General features: G+C 40.3%; 1 protein-coding gene across 1 annotated transcript in view; it reads left to right on the top strand.

Moving 5' to 3' along the window:
• Positions 1-25,515, top strand: part of WRN (WRN RecQ like helicase) — a 377,656-nt gene that overhangs the window by 75,344 nt on the left and 276,797 nt on the right. The window contains exons 6-7 of the mRNA XM_053700137.1: positions 8,284-8,433; positions 8,861-8,933. Of these exons, the coding sequence (XP_053556112.1) occupies positions 8,284-8,433; positions 8,861-8,933 (223 nt within the window). The remainder of the gene's footprint in view (positions 1-8,283; positions 8,434-8,860; positions 8,934-25,515) is intronic.

The following is a 25,515-nucleotide window of genomic DNA, read 5'->3' as shown; positions in this document are numbered from 1 at the left end:
TACGGCAAACATGGATGCCGAAAATGCGTCAGACCCTTTAAGAAATTTGTTAAAATATTTGAGCTCCAACATGGTGGTGCCCGGTATGAAGAGACGGAGCTTCAGTTTCTGGCACCTTTATGCTATTAAAACGGGGAAACTGATTTGAAAAGAGCTGCAGAAACAGTATGAAATGTAATAATATGGTGAGTAGGTACTATTCTTAGTTGTGCACAGTAATTTAATGTCTCCTCTAAAGGGACATGAAACCCAAGATTTATATTTCATGATTTAGATAGAGCATAGATTTGTAAACGACTTTCAAATTTACTTTTATTATGAATGTCAATTTTGATTCATTCTCTTTTGTATCCTTTGTCAAAAAGCATACCTTGGTAGGCCAAGGAGCTGGGAGCTAGCAGATGATTGGTAACTGCATATACATGCCTCTACATTTAGCTAGCTCCCAGTAGTTCATTGCTACTTCTTCCAAGAGAATGAAGCAAAATTTCTAATAGAAGTAAGGAAATGTTGGTTTTCATATCCCTTCATATCACCTCTCCACCACCTCAGAGGTGCTGAAATAAATCACACCAACACTCGCTTGTTTGGGGCGATTGACAATTGCACGAGTGCAGGGGATGGGATTACCCAAGAGAGCTCTTGCGCTATGTTAAATGTTGTCATGTGATGCTGCATCGCAATTGGTGTTTGCAGGTGGACAAGTTTAAATTTGCAATCTTGATTAATTTCCCCCCATGTGCTTTGTCTGTATGACCTGTATCTTTTTGCTGCAGACATGCTGGTGTTTGCAGTGGTCTTTCTTCCAAATCTACGTCTGTTGCCTTCATTTCCGTCCTCCCAGAAATCTGTGCATTGCTGTCTTGTGTTTGTGAAAGCATCAGAAAGTGATTGTGTGTGTGTCTGTATGTTCCTCTCAGGTAGCAAAGGTGCTTTTCCATGTCACGCAGCCTAAATTCATAAATCTCTACATTTTTTCTTTTGGGCAAAAGCACATTTGGATAACGAATGTAAGATTCAAATGCTGACAAATATACAATATCAGGTGATAGTCAAAAATCCAAACAAAAACAGCAGAAAACGTAGCTGTCACTCATGCGCGGAAAACCTGTACGATTTTAGTCTAAGTGCAGTAGCTGTTTGTGTTTTCTGTGAAGACTAATTGTAGCCAGAGCACCCTTATTGGTTCGTCGTAAAGACAATTGTAAAACCCAGCCAGGAAATACTTTTTGTTGTTGCGTTAAATGGGCTTACCCTTGAGGCAGTAGCGGTAATGTAATACCCTATTTCTCCAACATAGGTGTGTCCGGTCCACGGCGTCATCCTTACTTGTGGGATATTCTCTTCCCCAACAGGAAATGGCAAAGAGCCCAGCAAAGCTGGTCACATGATCCCTCCTAGGCTCCGCCTACCCCAGTCATTCTCTTTGCCGTTGTACAGGCAACATCTCCACGGAGATGGCTTAGAGTTTTTTAGTGTTTAACTGTAGTTTTTATTATTCAATCAAGAGTTTGTTATTTTGAAATAGTGCTGGTATGTACTATTTACTCAGAAACAGAAAAGAGATGAAGATTTCTGTTTGTATGAGGAAAATGATTTTAGCAACCGTCACTAAAATCCATGGCTGTTCCACACAGGACTGTTGAGAGCAATTAACTTCAGTTGGGGGAACAGTGAGCAGTCTCTTGCTGCTTGAGGTATGACACATTCTAACAAGACGATGTAATGCTGGAAGCTGTCATTTTCCCTCTGGGATCCGGTAAGCCATGTTTATTACGATTGTAAATAAGGGCTTCAAAAAAGGGCTTATTAAGACTGTAGATTTTTTTTGGGCTAAATCGATTGATTATTAACACATATTTAGCCTTGAGGAATCATTTTATCTGGGTATTTTGATATAATAATATCGGCAGGCACTGTTTTAGACACCTTATTCTTTAGGGGCTTTCCCAAAGCATAAGCAGAGCCTCATTTTCGCGCCGGTGTTGCGCACTTGTTTTTGAGAGGCATGGCATGCAGTCGCATGTGAGAGGAGCTCTGATACTTAGAAAAGACTTTCTGAAGGCGTCATTTGGTATCGTATTCCCCTTGGGGCTTGGTTGGGTCTCAGCAAAGCAGATACCAGGGACTGTAAAGGGGTTAAAGTTCAAAACGGCTCCGGTTCCGTTATTTTAAGGGTTAAAGCTTCCAAATTTGGTGTGCAATACTTTTAAGGCTTTAAGACACTGTGGTGAAAATTTGGTAAATTTTGAACAATTCCTTCATGTTTTTTCGCATTTGCAGTAATAAAGTGTGTTCAGTTTAAAATTTAAAGTGACAGTAACGGTTTTATTTTAAAACGTTTTTTTGTACTTGTTATCAAGTTTATGCCTGTTTAACATGTCTGAACTACCAGATAGACTGTGTTCTGAATGTGGGGAAGCCAGAATTCCTATTCATTTAAATAAATGTGATTTATGTGACAATGACAATGATGCCCAAGATGATTCCTCAAGTGAGGGGAGTAAGCATGGTACTGCATCATTCCCTCCTTCGTCTACACGAGTCTTGCCCACTCAGGAGGCCCCTAGTACATCTAGCGCGCCAATACTCCTTACTATGCAACAATTAACGGCTGTAATGGATAATTCTGTCAAAAACATTTTAGCCAAAATGAACACTTATCAGCGTAAGCGCGACTGCTCTGTTTTAGATACTGAAGAGCATGACGACGCTGATATTAATATTTCTGAAGGGCCCCTAACTCAGTCTGATGGGGCCAGGGAGGTTTTGTCTGAGGGAGAAATTACTGATTCAGGGAACATTTCTCAACAAGCTGAACCTGATGTGATTGCATTTAAATTTAAGTTGGAACATCTCCGCATTCTGCTTAAGGAGGTATTATCCACTCTGGATGATTGTGACAAGTTGGTCATCCCAGAGAAACTATGTAAAATGGACAAGTTCCTAGAGGTGCCGGGGCTCCCAGAAGCTTTTCCTATACCCAAGCGGGTGGCGGACATTGTTAATAAAGAATGGGAAAGGCCCGGTATTCCTTTCGTCCCTCCCCCCATATTTAAAAAATTGTTTCCTATGGTCGACCCCAGAAAGGACTTATGGCAGACAGTCCCCAAGGTCGAGGGAGCGGTTTCCACTTTAAACAAACGCACCACTATACCCATAGAGGATAGTTGTGCTTTCAAAGATCCTATGGATAAAAAATTAGAAGGTTTGCTTAAAAAGATGTTTGTTCAGCAGGGTTACCTTCTACAACCAATTTCATGCATTGTCCCTGTCGCTACAGCCGCATGTTTCTGGTTCGATGAGCTGATAAAGGCGGTCGACAGTGATTCTCCTCCTTATGAGGAGATTAAGGACAGAATCAATGCTCTCAAATTGGCTAATTCTTTCACCCTAGACGCCACTTTGCAATTGGCTAGGTTAGCGGCTAAGAATTCTGGGTTTGCTATTGTGGCGCGCAGAGCGCTTTGGTTGAAATCTTGGTCGGCTGATGCGTCTTCCAAGAACAAGCTACTTAACATTCCTTTCAAGGGGAAAACGCTGTTTGGCCCTGACTTGAAAGAGATTATCTCGGATATCACTGGGGGTAAGGGCCACGCCCTTCCTCAGGATCGGCCTTTCAAGGCAAAAAATAAACCTAATTTTCGTCCCTTTCGTAGAAACGGACCAGCCCAAAGTGCTACGTCCTCTAAGCAAGAGGGTAATACTTCTCAAGCCAAGCCAGCTTGGAGACCAATGCAAGGCTGGAACAAGGGAAAGCAGGCCAAGAAACCTGCCACTGCTACCAAGACAGCATGAAATGTTGGCCCCCGATCCGGGACCGGATCTGGTGGGGGGCAGACTCTCTCTCTTCGCTCAGGCTTGGGCAAGAGATGTTCTGGATCCTTGGGCGCTAGAAATAGTCTCCCAAGGTTATCTTCTGGAATTCAAGGGACTTTCCCCAAGGGGGAGGTTCCACAGGTCTCAGTTGTCTTCAGACCACATAAAAAGACAGGCATTCTTACATTGTGTAGAAGACCTGTTAAAAATGGGAGTGATTCATCCCGTTCCATTAAGAGAACAAGGGATGGGGTTCTACTCCAATCTGTTTATAGTTCCCAAAAAAGAGGGAACGTTCAGACCAATCTTAGATCTCAAGATCTTAAACAAGTTTCTCAAGGTTCCATCGTTCAAGATGGAAACCATTCGAACTATTCTTCCTTCCATCCAGGAAGGTCAATTCATGACCACGGTGGATTTAAAGGATGCGTATCTACATATTCCTATCCACAAGGAACATCATCGGTTCCTGAGGTTCGCATTCCTGGACAAACATTACCAGTTCGTGGCGCTTCCTTTCGGATTAGCCACTGCTCCAAGGATTTTCACAAAGGTACTAGGGTCCCTTCTAGCTGTGCTAAGACCAAGGGGCATTGCTGTAGTACCTTACTTGGACGACATCCTGATTCAAGCGTCGTCCCTTCCTCAAGCAAAGGCTCACACGGACATTGTCCTGGCCTTTCTCAGATCTCACGGATGGAAAGTGAACGTGGAAAAGAGTTCTCTATCTCCGTCAACAAGGGTTCCCTTCTTGGGAACAATAATAGACTCCTTAGAAATGAGGATTTTTCTGACAGAGGCCAGAAAAACAAAACTTCTAGACTCTTGTCGGATACTCCATTCCGTTCCTCTTCCTTCCATAGCTCAGTGCATGGAAGTGATCGGGTTGATGGTAGCGGCAATGGACATAGTTCCTTTTGCACGCATTCATCTAAGACCATTACAACTGTGCATGCTCAGTCAGTGGAATGGGGACTATACAGACTTGTCTCCGAAGATACAAGTAAATCAGAGGACCAGAGACTCACTCCGTTGGTGGCTGTCCCTGGACAACCTGTCACGAGGGATGACATTCCGCAGACCAGAGTGGGTCATTGTCACGACCGACGCCAGTCTGATGGGCTGGGGCGCGGTCTGGGGATCCCTGAAAGCTCAGGGTCTTTGGTCTCGGGAAGATTCTCTTCTACCGATAAATATTCTGGAACTGAGAGCGATATTCAATGCTCTCAAGGCTTGGCCTCAGCTAGCGAGGGCCAAGTTCATACGGTTTCAATCAGACAACATGACAACTGTTGCGTACATCAACCATCAGGGGGGAACAAGGAGTTCCCTGGCGATGGAAGAAGTGACCAAAATCATTCTATGGGCGGAGTCTCACTCCTGCCACCTGTCTGCTATCCACATCCCAGGAGTGGAAAATTGGGAAGCGGATTTTCTGAGTCGTCAGACATTGCATCCGGGGGAGTGGGAACTCCATCCGGAAATCTTTGCCCAAGTCACTCAGCTGTGGGGCATTCCAGACATGGATCTGATGGCCTCTCGTCAGAACTTCAAAGTTCCTTGCTACGGGTCCAGATCCAGGGATCCCAAGGCGGCTCTAGTGGATGCACTAGTAGCACCTTGGACCTTCAAACTAGCTTATGTGTTCCCGCCGTTTCCTCTCATCCCCAGGCTGGTAGCCAGGATCAATCAGGAGAGGGCATCGGTGATCTTGATAGCTCCTGCGTGGCCATGCAGGACTTGGTACGCAGATCTGGTGAATATGTCATCGGCTCCTCCTTGGAAGCTACCTTTGAGACGAGACCTTCTTGTTCAGGGTCCGTTCGAACATCCGAATCTGGTTTCACTCCAGCTGACTGCTTGGAGATTGAACGCTTGATCTTATCGAAGCGAGGATTCTCAGATTCTGTTATCGATACTCTTGTTCAGGCCAGAAAGCCTGTAACTAGAAAGATTTACCACAAAATTTGGAAAAAATATATCTGTTGGTGTGAATCTAAAGGATTCCCTTGGGACAAGGTTAAGATTCCTAGGATTCTATCCTTCCTTCAGGAAGGATTGGAAAAAGGATTATCTGCAAGTTCCCTGAAGGGACAGATTTCTGCCTTGTCTGTGTTACTTCACAAAAAGCTGGCCGCTGTGCCAGATGTTCAAGCCTTTGTTCAGGCTCTGGTTAGAATTAAGCCTGTTTACAAACCTTTGACTCCTCCTTGGAGTCTCAATTTAGTTCTTTCAGTTCTTCAGGGGGTTCCGTTTGAACCCTTGCATTCCGTTGATATTAAGTTATTATCTTGGAAAGTTTTGTTTTTAGTTGCAATTTCTTCTGCTAGAAGAGTTTCAGAATTATCTGCTCTGCAGTGTTCTCCTCCTTATCTGGTGTTCCATGCAGATAAGGTGGTTTTACGTACTAAACCTGGTTTTCTTCCAAAAGTTGTTTCTAACAAAAACATTAACCAGGAGATTATCGTACCTTCTCTGTGTCCGAAACCAGTTTCAAAGAAGGAACGTTTGTTGCACAATTTGGATGTTGTTCGCGCTCTAAAATTCTATTTAGATGCTACAAAGGATTTTAGACAAACATCTTCCTTGTTTGTTGTTTATTCTGGTAAAAGGAGAGGTCAAAAAGCAACTTCTACCTCTCTCTCTCTTTTTGGATTAAAAGCATCATCAGATTGGCTTACGAGACTGCCGGACGGCAGCCTCCCGAAAGAATCACAGCTCATTCCACTAGGGCTGTGGCTTCCACATGGGCCTTCAAGAACGAGGCTTCTGTTGATCAGATATGTAGGGCAGCGACTTGGTCTTCACTGCACACTTTTACCAAATTTTACAAGTTTGATACTTTTGCTTCTTCTGAGGCTATTTTTGGGAGAAAGGTTTTGCAAGCCGTGGTGCCTTCCATTTAGGTGACCTGATTTGCTCCCTCCCTTCATCCGTGTCCTAAAGCTTTGGTATTGGTTCCCACAAGTAAGGATGACGCCGTGGACCGGACACACCTATGTTGGAGAAAACAGAATTTATGTTTACCTGATAAATTACTTTCTCCAACGGTGTGTCCGGTCCACGGTCCGCCCTGGTTTTTTTAATCAGGTCTGATAATTTATTTTCTTTAACTACAGTCACCACGGTACCATATGGTTTCTCCTATGCAAATATTCCTCCTTAACGTCGGTCGAATGACTGGGGTAGGCGGAGCCTAGGAGGGATCATGTGACCAGCTTTGCTGGGCTCTTTGCCATTTCCTGTTGGGGAAGAGAATATCCCACAAGTAAGGATGACGCCGTGGACCGGACACACCGTTGGAGAAAGTAATTTATCAGGTAAACATAAATTCTGTTTTTATGATTTTTATGTTTTAGCATTAGATGCATTTTGTTCATGAGAGAGTGTTTTATTTTTTATTTTTTGTATGTTATTTTTTTATCATCTGTATAACATACATTTTATAGATTAGGAATTAAAAAAAACTACTTTCAATCAAGAAGTTTCAGCAAAATAATAATAATTAAAAAAAAAAATACATGAGGGCTAACATTTTCTTCTTTAACCCTTTGAGTGCTAAGCACTTTCCCACCCGGGTGCAATTCCACCCGGGTGGATTTTTTAATGTTTTTTTATTTATTTTTTTAGCAATTTATTTTTTAAACTTTTTTTTAATTTTTTTCAGACCCCCAAGACTTACACTGTTGGAAAGGTTAGGTGATTACCTTTCCAACGGTGGGGCTTGGGGGTCTGTAGCTGCTTAGATGCCTGAGATACAGGCTTCTAAGCAGCATGCCCCCGCTCCTATACTTAACATTGTTAAATATTAAGTTGCGCGGTGACGTCATCACGTTATTGTGCGTGACGTCATCACGCCCCGGCGATGCCTGTCACTCATCAGGCACGATTGCCGGGGTAGGAACGGGTGGGAGCCCCCAGATCTCCCTCAAGTTGGGAGAGTGCTAGTGACGGCTCTGAGCCATCATTAGCACCAGAGTGGGAAACTCTGTGACGGCTCAGAGCCGTCATTAGCACTCAAAGGGTTAAAGGGACATGAAACCCAATTTATTTATTTCATGATTCAGATAGAGAATTCAGTTTTAAACAACTTTCTTATTTCCTTCTATTATCTAATTTGTTTTTTTCTCTTGGTATCATTTGTTGAAGGAGCAGCAATGCACTAATGGTTTCAAACTGAACTCATGGGTGAGCCAATCACAATCAATATATATATGCAGCCACCAATCAGCAGCTAGAACCTAGGTTCTCTGTTGCTCATGAGCTTGCCTAGATAAACCTTTCAGCAAATGATAACAAGAGAAGGAATCAAATTAAATAATATAAGTAAATTGGAAAGTTGTTTAAAATTGTATTCTCTATCTGAATCACGAAAGAAACTTTTTGGGTTTTATGTCCCTTTAATATAAATAAATATGAGTTTTCTAGCAATGTAAAGTTAATGTTTTTTTCTCTTTTTAATAGCTTAAGTGCAAGGAAAAGTGGAGCCTAAATGGCTTAATCAAACACCTCTTCAGTAAACAGCTTCTCAAAGACAACTCTGTACGCTGTAGCAACTGGAATCTGTTCCCACTGAACGAGGATCAAAAGCTTTATGCTGCTTCTGATGCTTATGTAAGTTTTTTTTTCTATTTTCTGTAAACAGAAATGCTTTTGTGGTTAGTAAGTACATTAAAGGAGCAGGAAAGGCAAAACAAAACCACTTTCCAATTTACTTTTCTTTTACTTATCTCGCTCCATTCTCTTGTTTGTGTCCTTTGTTAAAAAGCATACCTTTGTTGGCTCCAGAGCAGCATGCTTCCCCCCCCCCCCCCAGATGTTTTCTGTGGAGGTTACCTGACACTTATGTGGCATGAAAATGTACATGGCCATCGACAAAGTAAAATATGACGGCTAATTGATTCACTATTGGTGGTAGATGTTTTTTTGTGATGTTACCTTGAGTGAGGGGGAAAAAACGGTGTGGCCCTGTATTTGAAAAAGTTGGACACCTGTCATTTAGAATGAGTCTGAGTAATAATTTTCACCATTTTTTTTATAGGCTGGGCTTATAATTTACCAGAAACTGGAAAGCATGGATGAAAGTGAGAGAGTAAATTTCTCCACATCTAAAGGTAATTGAGTTTTTGGTTTCCACTTTTTAAAATGAGTGCTTTTGACTTGAACCATCCTCGCTTTAATAGCTGCATTGAAGAGAATGACAGACCATATAGACCCATCATGCCAAGCGAAACGGTGAAACACCCCAGAGTGTGCGATAGTCAGAGTGCTGTCTTAGTTAAATGGACATGAAGGTCAAAATTAAACTTTCATGTTTCAGTTAGAGCACAACAAGGATTTTCAGCACTCCGGTACACCATATACATTTCTTGATTATAAACAGGTTAAAACCAAAGGCAATGGACGGCAGTCCACGTAAAATCAAACATGGGAGAAGGGGAACCAAAGCCCCACACCACAGATGCGTTTCATGCTGATAGGGCACTTGTTCACTGATATTTTGTTAGGGACCGGTTGTCAGCTTATTATTATATCCAAAAGAAGAATACATACTAATGTTATTGCACATAAAATCCTAACGCTCAATATATAAAATAGAACAATTTTTAGCTTTTAACAAAAAGATTTGACGTCCATCTGAGAGTTTAGGCCAAATGGAATTCTGGTTTTCAGATGGAAAATCCAAATCTCTCTCATCTACTTTTATCTCCCTATTACCACATCTAGGATGCCTGGGAACAAAATCTATACCTTGAACCCTAAGAAGGCAATTGTCAAGAGTTATGCTGATCCCTAAAATGTCTGGCAATAGGTGTCCTTGACTCAGGGTCCTCAATTGACCTAACATGTTCTAGGAATCTGTCTTTGAGAGAGCTTGTAGTGCGCCCTGTATACTGTTTGTCACAGCCCATACATATAAGTAAGTAGATGACGTGTGTGATCTTACAATTAATGAAATAGTGGATGCCAAATTCCTTATCTAATACCTGGGATTTCATAATCATTACATAACCACAGGTCTTGCATCTGGAGGCACAGCACTTATAGAAACCCTTCCTTTGCTTCAACCAAGTTGTGTGAGTAATTTTAAGGGGGTATAGATGGTGACAGAAAGTTCCTAAGTGTTTTGCTTTTTTGGATATAAATTTACACCCGTCTTTTGTTATTTCGTTTAGAACAGGATCATTTTGTAAAATTGGCATGTGCTGTTTGATAATGGTACAAATATTATTGTATTCCTTACTGTAAGCAGTAATAAACATAGAAGATTTAATAAAATAATCGTTTTTACTAGTGTTTCGTTTTTTATACTGTAGCAATTCTGATCTGGGTACCATGTCAACTTGTTCTTTGGCTTTATTTAGTATTGTGCTTGGATAACCTTTATCTGAGAGTCTATCGATAGTATCCTTGGCACACTCTAAATAAGTTTCCATATTAGAACAGTTATGCTTTACCCTAATTAGTTGGCTTTTGATATCGCTATTAGTGACACTACAGACCTTAACTTTCAGGATTTTGTGTTGCATAAAAGATATGGAAGACTTAATTTCCTCTAATAAAGGTAGTGTCAAACATGGCCCCTCTGAATCTGATATCGAACTGTCTACATTTAAAATCAAAAGTACTTTCTTTCCTAAGATATCGTGAGTCCACGGTGTCCTCAATTTCTGCTGGGAATATAACTCCTGGCCAGCAGGAGGAGGCAAAGAGCACCACAGTCAAACTGTTAAGTATCACTCCCCTTCCCACAAACCCCAGTCATTCTCTTTGCCTCTGTCAATGGAGGAGGTGAAGTTTTTGGTGTCTGAAGAAAATTGGATTCTTCGCTACAAGCAAGATTTTATTATTTTGAAAGCCAGAGTAGGTTTGCTCTGATCTTCCCTGTATTCTGGGTATTGCTGTAGTCCATGTTAATCTCTTCAGTAGAGTAGTGGCGGCTTTAAAGCAGTTAGGAACTTGTGAGGTGGGCCTTACTGCTATTTCCTAACATTGTTGCTGCCCTAAAATAGAAAGCCAGAGTAGGTTTGCTCTGATCTTTCTTTTTCTCTACAGGTCTCTGTGAGGAGTGGCTTCCTCTCATACCTCTCATAGGCTGTCCTCCTGCCGGATGGCTAGGTGCAGGTAACTTCCTTTTTATTTTGACTTCTGAGGAGACTGGCACTGAAGGGGTTAACCTTTAAGCCTGCATGATCTGTGGGGCTTGGAACCCTGTGGAAAGGGTTCATTTGGCAGTAGCAGGCAACTTTGCATGTGAGAGGGACAGAAGTTACACTCTTTGAGGCGTTAACTTTATTATGGCTGACAGAGTTAGATAACAGATTGGCATCAGACATTTTATTTAACCTTCGTTCCGGTTTTTAGGGACGTAGCTTAAACATAAGGGGGTTTGTATTTACATAACCGTTCCTGTAGCTGAGTGCTACAGGAAGCGGTTTCATTTTGAGCCCCTTCTCTTCCAGGCTAGAAGCGCGCCTTTACACTTTTGGCACAGCTTCTCAGGAGCCGGTCACATGATCCCTGGCCTTTCCGATTTACTTGGAACAGACGCTACAGTAGAGCAGTCACACTTTTAATCTGTCAGTGTTATATTCTAGAACCAGCAATTGCATCCGTAATCCGTTTCCTCTTCAAGGGGCAGGTAAGCACTTCAGTCATAGACTGAGGTGTGGAGGTGCTTGTTAAGCAGGGTCTATATATGGTTAATTTTGACTAAATAAGGTCAATAAACTCTTATCAATTTTTGGGTACTTTGCGGTTTATAGGTGTTAGATATCGTTTCACCGCAATTATTATTTAAAGGAACAGTACTGAATAGGTTTTCTTACATAATAAATCCATATCCTCTTATTATGGACACTTGTATCCTTTGTTTGGATAGTCAAGTTGTAAGGAATATCTAATAAAGGAACACAAAATACAGATATTATAATATGTTTGTATCACTGCTAGTAGTGAGTACCCAATTTCTTTAAGGCAATCTGATACAGCAGTGAGTTAATATAGAATGATTGTGTCATAAGAACCAAAACTAATGTGGTTCTGATAGAGTTTATAAAAGAAAAAGAAATGGCAAATAGATGTGGAATTCAGAGTATCAAATATCAGGAATGAAAGGTAATTTAACTTAGCTATCCTTTTGTGAAAAACAACTGAGGAGAACAATTATAAGCAGATATATTGTTTGATTATCACAGAATATTATAAAGTATAAAGGCTTAGTAGTCTTATTAAACAGTTCCACAATACATCGATAAAGCAGAGATGTTGAAATGCTTTCAGTTTCCCAGAAATGTATTAGGCAAAGATAGTTGTTAATGTCTCAATTTGATACCTTATTCCCCAGCAGAGAGTTATCCCTTTTACCTGTCAGCACTCTGGTATTGAGCTGTGCTGTGAGACACTGGTTTGTGTTTAACAGGAAGTTCCGGTTTTAGTCCAGAGGCCTTCTGGGAAATGTAGTTCAATACTGCATGGAAGGCAATAAACAAAGTAAAATGTAAATACTTGCTGTTTAAGGATTAGGAGTTAAGTACAGCTTGCCAGGTCGAAATACTCAATCTCCAGTAAGTTGAAGGAAGGTAAGTGAGGAATCCTGTCCTGTAGTGGAGCTGGTAATGACACAGCTTAGTCGTGCAGAGATGAGAGATTCAGCTTACTGAACTTGGAAAAGAGGCTTGGCACTCAGGTGTTCGTAGAAACGAATTTGAATAACTAAGCAATGATGCTTAGTTGTTCTTGCTATTTAAAGGGGATTTACCCAATTAACAGGTAGAATGAATTAAAGGCACAGTATCCCTTACACAAGTGTTGCCACCCTTGCATTTTTGTTCCTCTTGCATAGAGAGAACTTTAAAAAATAAAGATCAGCTTTTTGTATCTGAGCCAAATGTCTCTCAGGAAGATGCTGTTCAGGCTTTGCCACATTTTTCTCCTCAACCGCCCCAAGACTTAATGGCATCACATGCAGTGCTTTGTGGTTCCTCTCCTCCTGGAGGAGTGTATTTGCAAGCAGAGACTGCCGCCCAGGTATCTTCTGCGATATGAGGCATTAGCTGCCATTCCCATGCTTCAGGGAGGACGCAAGAGGGAATTTAAAAAATCAGACAGTAAGGCGTCTGCTCCAGTCTTATCTACACAGATTGCCCTTTCTCATAAGTCTAATGAGGAAGATATGTCAGTAGCCTCTATAGGTGAAATCTCAGATTCAGACAGTGTAAGTCCTTCATCTGATGCTGAAGTTGTATCCTTAAGATTTAAGCTTGAACGCCTCCGTGTTTTGTTAAAGGAGGTTTTGGCTACCTTGGACAACTCTGAAACCCCTGTCGTCGTATACCCTAGGAAATCTAGTAAACTTAATAAATACTTTGAGGTTCCTTCCTCAGTGGAGGTGTTTCCTGTGCCAGACCGTGCTACGGAAATCATTGCCCAGGAATGGGAGAGACCTGGGATTCCTTTTTCCCCGTTTCCTGTCTTTAAGAAAATGTTTCCTGTGGCTGACTCCATTAAGGAGTTGTGTCAAACGGTGCCCAAAGTTGAAGGGGCCATTTCTACTCTGGCTAAGAGAACTCTTTTCCTATTGAGGATAGCTGCTTATTTAAGGATCCAATGGAATAAGAAGCTGGAAGCTTATTTGAAAAAGATGTATGTTCATCATGGTCTCCGATGGCAACCTGCAGTGTGCATTGCCACTGTGACAAGTGCTGCAGCCTATTGATTTGACTCATTGTCTGAATCTCTACAGGTAGAGACTCCTTTGGAGGAGACCGAAGACAGGATTAAGGCCCTTAAGTTAGCTAATTCCTTTATTACGGATGATTCATTGCAGGTTATTAAGTTGGGAGCCAAGATATCTGGTTTTGCGGTACTAGCGCATAGAACCTTGTGGCTGATATCTTTCATCCAAGCTTTTGGTGATTCCTTACAAGGGTAAGACCTTATTTGGACCTGGTGTGGCGGAAATTATTTCCGATATCACGGGTGGTAAAGGGTCTTTTCTTCCGCAAGATAAGATGAATAGAACTAAAGGACATCAGAGTAATTTCCATTCCTTTCGTAACTTCAGAGGTAAGACTTCCTCTTCCAAGCAGGAACATTACAAGCCTTCCTGGAAGCCCAGTCAGCCTTGGCATATGGGGAAGAAATCAAAGAAACCCGCAGCTGACTCTAAATCAGCATGAAGGGTTTGCCGCCGATTCGGGATTGGATAAAGTGGGGGGCAGGCTTTCTCAGTTCTCTCAAGTTTGGATTCGAGATATCCCAGATACTTGGGCTGTGGACATAGTATCTCAGTGTTACAGACCGAATAAAAAGAGAGGCGTTCTTGAAATGTGTACAGGAACTTTCCTCCCTAGGAGTGATAGTTCCAGTCCCAGTACAGGAACAGGGTCTAGGTTTCTTTTTTTTCAAATATCTTTATTGATTCCAGCAACAGAAAGAACATAAAAAGTAAATATATGTCGAATTGTATTTCATTATGCCATGCAAGGCCATCATACATATAGAAAAACAGAAATACAAATAATGACAATAATGAATAATATCAAGCAAACATACAAAGAAACAAGTGAATACTAATACCTGACTTTTTAGCATCTAGTCAATTATATCGCTGGAAATTTTATAAATATTTAAACCACTAATGAGGAGGGGAAAAAAGAAAAAGAGAGAAGAAAAAAAAAAAAAAAAAAAAAAGGGGAAAAGAAGAAAAAAATTCTCTATTCTATACACCTCTCTCCCCCGCCCGCCCACCCACCCCCCACCTCCCCTACTAACCCCACCTCTTCTCTTTCTTTACTTATTATTTCACAATTACTATTTCATAGTGTTATCTCCCGGGGACCCGATATCCATGTTGACGGGAATACTTCTAATATAACCAATTCCAAAAAAGCTATAGAGTTTAAGAAGGGTTGTAAAATACGTCTTTGAATCTGTAATGGGTAAGAAATAATTAATGGAGACCAATCCAAAAGAAAAGCCCTGACCTTACGTTCAGCTGTGAATTTAGTATGAAAGGATTCAAATAAAATTTGGAACTGGATTTCTTTCAAGAACCCTGTGATTCTAGGAGCTGTATGATCTTTCCAGCCTTTAGTGATTAACTGTCTCGCAATTATAATAATTGTGTTCAATATCTTTATCGCCCTCTTAGGGCGTAACTCAGCATTAGTTAGAAAAACTACCTCATCAGCCGTGAATGGTGCCATATCTCTATAGATTTTACTATACCAGAATCTTATCTTTTGCCAATATTGTTGAATCTTTGGACAAGACCAAAACATATGAAAAATATCCGCCCTATCCAAGGAACATCTTGGGCAAGCATAATTCTGAGAAGGATAAAATCTGGCCATTTTATCTGGGGAGAGATAATAATTATTGACTAGTTTTAAATGCGCTTCTTTCCATGATATAGAAACTTGTAATTTTTCTAACTCTGTGAAGCTTCGCTCAATCCTGTTCTCCCCTAGTTCTGGCAAATATTTCTTCCAGAAGTTATATAGATTATCTACACCTAATTCACCCTGTCTAGCCAGGAGGATATCATAGATCAGTGATATTGAAGACTGACCCAGAGAGAATTGCCGGATAATATTTTTAATGTCTATCCAATCTCTTAGAAATTCCACATTCCATTTTTGTGTGAATATGTAGTGCCTTAGTTGAAAATAAGCAAATAAATTCGAACAGTGTAGATTAAACCTTTGAAATAATAATTCTGAGGGTAATAACTGATTATCATCAAATAACTGATAAACATAAATCAGTCCAGCTTCGGCCCATAGTCTAAACACTCTCTGATTTAAGCCCGGGGTAAATTCAGGGTTACCTACTATAGGGAGATATTCAGAAAAGGATGGGGAGACTTTTAATATTCGACAAGTTTTTTGCCAAGCTATAATAACATTTTTAAGGGAAATTAGTTTACTAAGATTTAAGGGTAACTTTGGTACCGGGCAATGAAGAACCGCTTTCAATGAAAAGGGGGAGATGAGGAACAATTCTAGCTCTGTTGTCACAAACTTATCTACCCCTGTGATCCAATCGAGGGCCAGTTTGACCAAGCTAGCCAAATTGTAAAGCCTGAAGTCTGGCAAGGCCAGGCCTGCCCTAGGACGTTTCTGCATCAGTTTACTAAGACTAATCCTTGGCTTCTTATTACCCCATATAAATTTAGATACCCAGGACTGTACATTACCAATATCTTTATTGGTCATAAATAACGGGAGATTCTGGAGCAGATATAGAACTCTAGGAAAGATAATAGATTTAATCAGATTAATTCTAGCAGACAATGAGATGGGAAGCGAGGCCCAGTTTTCGAGATCATTTTTAATTTTTTGTAATATCGGAGGGAAATTTAACTTATACCAAATTGTTGGATTTCTATGAAAGGTAATACCTAGGTATCGAAAGAACTCAACCACTTTAAAGGGGTGATCTTTCCAGTTGGATCCTTTCTTATCTACCCAGAGGAGTTCACTCTTATCAAAATTTATTTTATAACCTGAGAAGGAGGAAATTTTTTTAAATAATTGTAACAATATGGGGATGGAATATTGCGCCTTGTCCAAGAATATTAACAAATCGTCCGCATATAAGAGAGTATTTAAACTAAAGGAACCGAGTTGAACCCCTAGTAGCCTATCCCGCAATAAGATAGCAAAAGGCTCCAAAGCTAAATTGAAGAGTAAAGGGGAGAGGGGGCACCCTTGTCTTGTCCCTCTTTTAAGTGAGATATAAGGGGAGGAATGGCCATTGATGCAGAGAAATGAAATCGGATTTTTGTATAAATTCCTGACGAATTCAAGGAACTGTTTCTTGAATCCAAATCGTTCCAATGCCGTAAATAAATAGTTCCAGTTCACTGCATCAAAGGCCTTCTCAGCATCTACTGTTAGCTGCTTCAGAAATCTTTTTAGATTGTTCGTTCTTGGGGTCTAAATTCCATGCATAATCTAGAAATGTAGTCACTTGACGTATATTCTTAAGCGAATTCCTATCCCTCATAAATCCAGTTTGATCTGGATGGATAATCCCGTCTAATACCTTGGCCAGCCTAATCGAAATAATAGCAGTCAGCAATTTATAATCAGCATTGAGTACTGATATAGGCCTATATGACCCTGGATCTTCCGGGTCCTTACCTTTCTTTAGAATCAGAGATATACGGGCAGCCGAAAAATAATTAGACATAGAATTACCAGCAGAAAAATAATAATTAAACAGATTCACTAATGATAATTTTACTTCCTCCTTCAGAATTTTATAAAATTCTATCGGAATAGCATCTGGTCCTGGTGATTTATTAAGATTGGCTGATTGTATAGCCTCAAGAACTTCCTCCTCTGAAATAGGTCTATTAAGCTCTGATAAACTCTCCTCCGAAATATTGGGGAGATTGACACTCGCCCAGAAATTTAATGCGTTGTCCGCATTAACCTGTGTTTCTGCGTAAAGCTGTTGGAATACGTTAAAAAATGTCTGACTAATATCCTCTGTATTAGTATATTTTATATTCCCCCTTTTAATAGTCGAGATAATATTCTTACTTTTTCTCACCTTAGCTACTTTAGCCAGAAATTTAGCTGAGGCCCCGTAATGACCTCTGAATTGATAATTTATTTTCAATTCATCTTCCTGTGACCTTTGTTTGAAGAAGATATCTCTTTCCCTTTTCAATTTGCAATATCTATCCCAGTTATCTCTTGTCTGATCGAGATAAAACTTTCTAAGCGCATTTCTAACTTGTGCTGTTAACTGTAATTCTTGCTCCAGCTTTTTCTTCTTCCAAGTAGATAAATAAAGCTTAATTTCCCCCCTTAATACAGCTTTCGCTGCTTCCCAGAATACCTCTGGTTTACTAAATTGTCCTATATTGAAGGTAACATAATCCTTCCACTTCTGTTTTAACCAGTTGCTGAACTTAGGACTATCCGTCAAAAATCGGGGGAAAAAAAAAGACGTATTTTGGGCCTTAGGGGGGGAGATGGCCACCAAAGTGAAAGAGATTACCGCATGATCAGAGATAGCAATATCATAGATATTTGCTTCTGATCTGCATAAGGCAAGCGGTTTAGAAATTAGGAACATATCAATCCTCGAGAATGTCATGTGGGTTTTAGACTCACATGAAAAGCTACGGACTTCTGGATTTTTAAATCTCCATATATCAATTAATTTCAATTCATGACAAAAAGACTTAAAATATTTTGCTACTTTGTTATTTTCTCGTAGGTTTTTTGAGGACAATCTGTCTAAAATGGGGCATAACGTCATATTGAAATCCCCCCCTAAAACTAAATTAGCTGCTGAAAACAGAAATAATTTACTTCTAATATTTTCCCAGAAAATGGGCGAAAAAGAATTGGGACCGTATATGTTACAGATGATAAAATTACATCTATTAATCTGAATATGTAGTATCAGGTATCTTCCCTCTGGGTCAGTCTCCTTCTTCACAATATTATAATCTAAATTTTTATGAAACAAAATGGCTACCCCTGATTTTCTTTTAACTCCTGGAGCTGCAATACATTCCCCTACCCATTTACACTTTAATTTCATAGCTTCTGCCAGATTCAAATGTGTTTCCTGTAACAACACAATATTGGGACTAAACTTCAGCAGATGTTTAATAATCAATTTGCGTTTTCTAGGCGACGTAATGCCCCCTACATTCCAAGAAAGCATATTGATCCTAACTGCCATTAAACATATTAAAAATATAGGTACACTTAAAAGCTATTTTTAAGCTATGGTCTAAATTAACTTAGCCCCAGTGGTGGGAGGGGGAAGAGAGAGGCGAGAGGGCCGGCGAGGGAGAGAGAGGGAGAGAAGAGGGAGAGAAGAGGAAAAAAAAAAAAAAAAAAAAAAAAAAGAAAAAAGGGAAACCCAACGTAATAAAAGGAAAACTGCTCGTTCTATACCTGTGAGAAATTCAATTTTAAAATAATAAGTGCTCAACAACAATATAAATTCTTTTTTCCATTTAACTCTGTCCATGCGCACTGCAATCCTCAAGAGCATATCTATAATCATCATAATGAGTACATAAAGAGAAAAAAAGAAAAAACACACAGAAAAATCAGCGCTTACCCAGACACATAGCGCTTCTATCTTACTTAACATAATTTCGATTTTAAAATTGTAAGTGCTCAACAACAATATAGATTCTTTCTTCCATTTAACGTTATCAGTGTGCCCCACAGATATCAAAAACATATCTATAATCCTCGTAGTAAGCACAAAGTAATAATAAAGAAAAAAAAAAACGCACCAAAGATCAGCGCGTACCCAAACACATTGCATATCCATCTTACTTGGCATAAATTCCCCTATCTAAACCTGAATTATTTTCCCTAGTATATTATAGGGTACTAATAAATTCGTGGGCCTCTTGGGGATTATTGAGGATTCGCCTAACCCCATTTTCTTCTAGCATAATCTTTGCGGGGTACACAACCCAGGCCTTAAACCCTTTATCAATAATCTTAGTACATAGCGGAATCATCTGTTTTCTTTTGGTAGATGTTTCTATTGAGAAATCTTGAAACATTAATAGCTTGTTTTTTTCAAATACAAATTCGCCCATCTTTCTATATGCTTTTAACAGATTTACTTTGTCCTGGAATCTAAGCAACTTAAAAATGCACATTCTGCTTCTATCACCCCTAGCCATATTTGTTCTACTATATCCGACCCTATGAGCTCTCTCTACCTCTAAGGGTAATTGTTGTTCAGAGAAACCTAAAGCTTTGGGTAATAATAAAGAAGTAACCTTTATAAGATCTTCATACTCAGGGGACTCAGGAAGACCAATGATTCTTATATTATTCCGTCTGGAGCGATCCTCAAGATCCTCCAGACGGAATTGTAAACCAGTAATCTTGCCATCATAATCTTGGATTACTTTATCTTGTACATTGACCCGGTCCTCTAAGTCAGAGATCCTATTTTCCGCCTCTAATATCCTTGAAGCGAATTGCTTAACCTCGTTTGATAGAGAGATAATATCTGTTGAAATACTGCTGAGCTCCTTCTTAATGATATCAAATTGTGGGGTAAAAACATCGGTTAATTGAGATACTAAACTTCCAATGTCCACATGGGGTATAGCCCCCTCTGATACGGGGTCCAATGAGGTATCCGCACTCCTAACCTTTCTATCCTTGCCCTTGGGTGGCATTATGGGAGAACTCTGTTTCGTGTGTATAATATATCTTTCCATATATTCTGTGAATACTAATAGTGAATGTGAGAAGCAAAAAAAAAATGAAAGAAAATGTGAAAAAGAAAAAGTGAACAAATCCAAAAGGGACCAAGTTAATTTTCTGGTTCGAGTGTGTGTAAGTGTTTTTTTTTTTTTTTTTTTTTTTTTTTTTATTATAAGCGTGAATGTGTATTAAACTAAAGACTGTGAGTGTATATTCATAAGGGTTAGTGTAGTTACGGCCTAATATCTCACCCAGATTATAATTATGAGAAGCGGACACCAGTAAAAATCAGCAATTAATCAATAAGGGCCATATCCCTTAAACATTCATAATTTAACCGAGATATCTATGGTGTTATAGTGAATCATTTCTCAAAAGCAGTTAATGAGCTTATGCTAACAAAAGAGCAATTGCATATACCCATCAATATCGACATAAGAAAAACAAAAAAAAAGAAAAAGAAAAACCAGGGTCAATATATTTAACTCAATTTTAGCCATTAATTAACCATCTAAATCCCTCTCTCTCTTCTCTCCTAAAGAGGGAGTCTGTTAAACAGCAGATAAATGCACCAATCTTGAGGAATATGCAGCTTGAGGGGAAAAAAAAGCCAGGTTGCCCAGGCCTAGTCTCTTGGCTCTCTATAAGCCTGCAGGAAGTGTAGAAATAACCTGGATAATAAGAAACACCAATTTTCAAAATACTCAGGGACCAATGTACTGTTGCGTCTTGTATCTTGAGGTAAAGTCCAGCTTTATAAGCTAATTGTGGCAATTTTAAGTACCATCAGTTATAAACAGACCAGTTGTACTTTGGCACTTTTGCTGTGAGAGGTACTCCTATTTTTTTTTTTTTTTTTAGAGAACGCTTCAGGCTCCTGTTACCCCACAACCATCAACAGGGTGATAAATACATGGAAGAAGGGGGGCGGGAGGATAGTTCAACAGAATAGGGGAAATAACACTTCTCCCTAACTTGTGTTAATTCAATCCCTCAAATGAATCACTTAGCCTCATCCACCTCCTGTGAATCTTCAGCTCATAGGAGCCAAAATATCCCATATGTACACGCTATGCCTGTAAACCAGGTGTACCTTCTTAGGTATAGAGAAACCTTTGGCAGTCCGCTTTGAAAAACCTTGTAAGGGTAAAGCCGGGGTTCCTTCCCGCTATCGGGCAGTCAGGCCAAACAAATATGCAGCTGTGACACTCTTCACCGCGAGGAGGGCGCGCTCCCTACAGATCTCTCTGCAGGCAGACTACCCCCTCCTACAAGCGGCTACTCCAGTCAGCAAGGCCAATCACTTCACGGGTAATATTTCTCTTACCCGACTTTACTGTCCTTTTCCTTCGGTCTGCCGGTTTTCCTCTGCGGTAGTTGCGGTATCCACCGCCAGGCTTTTCCGCCAGTCAAGGGCTTCCTCAGCTCAGACGTAGACAGCGTCTGTGGAACTTGCAGCCGGTCCCAAGGATTCCGGATAGTGCAAGCAACTTTTAGCCGGGGGAGATTTCCTAGCTCCCTTCTCTAGAGCACCGTGAGCCGTACAGCGTGTCTAACGGCTCCGCCCCCACCGGAAGTCCTCCACTAAATGATGATTTTAGTCATCCAGGGTCTAGGTTTCTATTCCAATCTGTTTGTGGTTCCCAAAAAAGAGGGACCTTTCTGACCTTTTCTGGACCTAAAATGACTAAACAAGTTTCTCAGAGTACTGTCCTTCAAGATGGAAACTATACGTTCCAGTGATCCGGTCTCAGGGAATTGCAGTGGCGCCCTATCTGGACGACATATTGGTTCAGGCGCCATCTTTTCAACAAGCAAAATCTTGCACAGAGATCTTGTTTTCTTTTCTTCGTTCCCACGGATGGAAATTGAATCTGGAAAATAGCTCCCTTGTTCCAGCTACAAGGGTAATTTTCTTAGGGACCATAATAGATTCCCTATCGATGAAGATTTTTCTGACAGAGGTCAGAAGAGCCAAGATTCTTGCCTCTCTACAGTCGTCTGTTCAATCGTCAGTGGCTCAATGCATGAAGGTAATAGGTCTGGGTGGCTTCCATGGACATCATTCCCTTTGCCCGATTTAATTTGAGAGCTCTGCAGTTGTCCATGCTCAGACAATGGAACGGGGATCATACGGATCAATTAGAAGATAAATCTGGATCAGTCGACAAGAGACTCTCTCCCGTGGTTGCTTTCTCAGGAACATCTGTCTCAGGGCACATGCATCCGGAGACCTTTCTGGGTAATTGTGATTACTGACGCCAGCGTGCAAGACTGGGAAGCAGTCAGGGACTCATTAAAGGCGCAGGGACTATGGACTCGGGAGCAGTCCGCTATCCCCATAAACATTTTGGAGTTGAGAGCGATTTTTAATGCTCTAATGGCTTGGCCTCAGCTGTTCTTAGCCCAGTTTATCAGGTTTCAGTCAGACAACATAACATCAGTGGCTTACATCAACCTCCAGGGAGGAACTCGGAGTTCCTTAGCCATGAAGAAGGTGGCTCAGATTATTTAGTGGGCGGAAGCCCACAATTGCTGTCTCTCGGCCATCCACATTCCAGGAGTGGACAACTGGGAAGTGGATTTCTTGAGCAGAAAGACCTTTCATCACGGGGAGTGGGAACTCCACCCGGAAGTATTCTCCAGCTTAAAGTGAATGTCAATTTAGATGAATCAGTGCCCGGTTTTTAATAATCCTATTAAAAACAAGGGCATTTTAATTCATCAAAATTAACATTTCACTTGTTTTCTTCAAATACCTTTTAATCCTGACAGCCCCTGCAGCGCTTCCTCCGCCTGTCGCAAGCTCTCTACGCGGGTCCAAAATGCAGAATCCGGCTTCCTCCAATCATGGCGTTGCCTCAGGCCATGATTCCCCCCGGGAGGGAAGCCGTGATTGGAGGATGATCGATTTGTCATTTCTGATGTATGAAGAGGCTTCCAATGACCGGGGTAATCGCTGGAGTGACTGTGAAGATTAAAAAATATTTGATAAAAAATGAGTGAAATGTAAATTTTATTAATTAAAGTGCCCTTGTTTTTAATAGGATTATTAAAAACCAGGCACCGATTCATCTAAATTAACATTCACTTTAACCCTCAAATGGGGGGTGCCGGAGTTGGATCTGATGGCGTCTCGACAAAATGCCAAGCTTCCAAGGCAGGGTTCAAGATAGGTAAGGGTGTGGGTGGCACCTGTTGGCTATCTGTTTAAATGCTTACCTTATTGGAGTAGAAATATATTCAATCTGAGTTATTCTAATATACAAATAGCACTGATAGCTCTAGTTGTCATCATACAAGCGTGTCACTGATAAATAATCAGAACATCTTGTGTTCATAAAAAACAATAAAATATTTTAATAACACAATTTAAAAAAACTATTTTAAAAACAATATTACTGACACCGGTGTCAAATTTTAACACTTAATAAGCATAGTACGTAGCAATCTCAATTAGAAACAAACGTTGCAACTAAATAGGACACATTTGCAATATATTTCAAAGCAATTCTTCTATCCTAAATGTCCGTTTCTGAACATAAACCAGGAATAGTTATTTTAAATAATTAAGTAGACTTGCTTATCTGTAGCTTAATACCCAATTTTATAAAGACTTGTTTCTCATACAATGGCAGTCTATGTAAATAACAAATCTTTAAAGGGACAGTCTAGTCGAAAAAAACTTTCATGATTCAGATAGAGCATGTAATTTTAAACAATTTTCCAATTTACTTGTATCACCAATTTTTCTTTGTTCTCTTGGTATTCTTAGTTGAAAGCTTAACCTAGGAGGTTCATATGCTAATTTCTTAGACCTTGAAGGCCGCCTCTTAAGAATGCATTTTAACAGGTTTTTCACCACTAGAGGGAGTTAGTTCATGTTTTTCATATAGATAACACTGTGCTCGTGCACGTGAAGTTACCTGGGAGCCATCACTGATTGGCTAAACTGCAAGTCTGTCAAAGAACTGAAATAAAGGGGCAGTCTGCAGAGGCTTAGATACAAGATAATCACAGAGGTAAAAAGTATATAAATATAACTGTGTTGGTTGTGCAAACAATAACAATTCTGGTGTAGACTGTCCCTTTTAAGTATAGGGCTTTTCGGTATATAGTTAAGTCCTGCAACAATCTCAGAAGTTGCTGTTACAATGTTAATATACGTGGTATTGATTGTATTAGACCACAGAATGTTGTTGTATCTATGCAACACCTGTTTGTAAATGTTGCACCTTTTAAGTCGAAAATGGGTTCTTCAGTGATTATGTAGTACTCACTATTTCTTCGGCGTCCTCCGCCAGTCTGCACGCGCCTGTGTTTAGACGATGCGTGTTGGTAGTGACCATTCGTTGACGGTTTCTTAGAGTGTGCACTCTTTTGAATAAACTTGTAAGTCTTCAAACTCCTACCGCTCCGTTCTTGGAAGTATTTTCAACGCTGCGGTTATGGGAGTCAATCCAGGATCTCAGTTCAGGAGCTAAGAAAAAATAGAACGTCTACGCGTTTCAGCTGTTTAGAGCCTTTGTCAAGATGATCTTTCTTTCAAGCTCCTCCTCTATATAGGGCTAGATGTTAACCCTTCAATTCTTTTTGATTGTAGCTGTGGTGTTAACCCTTCACTTCTTTTTGATTGTAGCTATAATCTTCTCAAGTAAGATTTAGGCTGTTTATATCTTCACAATCATGGCATCAAGTTATTCTTTTAAGCTTATTCATAACCATTTATTTATTTATATTTATTAAAATGATTTATTAATTAGCAAAACTGCTCCTCGTTTCTTTTAAAACACTAGTTAGGTTCTATGCTACGCATATATCTTTTTATTTATACATATAATATAAGAGTATTAATTCAATAGTCCTATCAGAATATCATTGGAATTTCTATATATAAAACATGGAAGGGAACTGCACTCCAAGACCGGACCAGGTACACATCCTGTTAGTTACCGCATCTGGCCAAATGGGAAAGCTCAGGCACCACGTCAAGGTCCTTTCCACTGCCTGAGTCCCTAACACAGCCACACCATCATGCGAGCTCACAAAGCCAAACAAACTGAGAACAAAGAAGGGGTGCACAGGTGGATGTAATCATCCAGAGAAAATACAAAACATGGAAGGGAACTGCACTCCAAGACCGGACCAGGTACACATCCTGTGACTCAGCAACATCCAGCCCTCGGTGCTAAATAGCACTCCAAAAAAGCTGTGATGTCACCAGAGCCACAGTCAGTTAACCCCAGTCCCAGTGGACAGGACCTTGACGTGGTGCCTGAGCTTTCCCATTTGGCCAGATGCGGTAACTAACCTTTCCAGTTGTGATTTTATCTTAGCTGTGAGCTAGCTGGTGAGTGCTGGGTGTTTCTATTTCTTGTATTACTTTTTGTTTGTAATCCCACTTGTTTCTTGCACCAATTCCGGACTGGGGTTAACTGCCTGTGGCTCTGGTGACATCACAGCTTTTTTGGAGTGC

The sequence above is a fragment of the Bombina bombina genome, chromosome 2 (assembly GCF_027579735.1).
Source record: "Bombina bombina isolate aBomBom1 chromosome 2, aBomBom1.pri, whole genome shotgun sequence".
NCBI lineage: Eukaryota > Metazoa > Chordata > Amphibia > Anura > Bombinatoridae > Bombina > Bombina bombina.
This window is presented reverse-complemented; position numbering and strand designations above follow the sequence as displayed.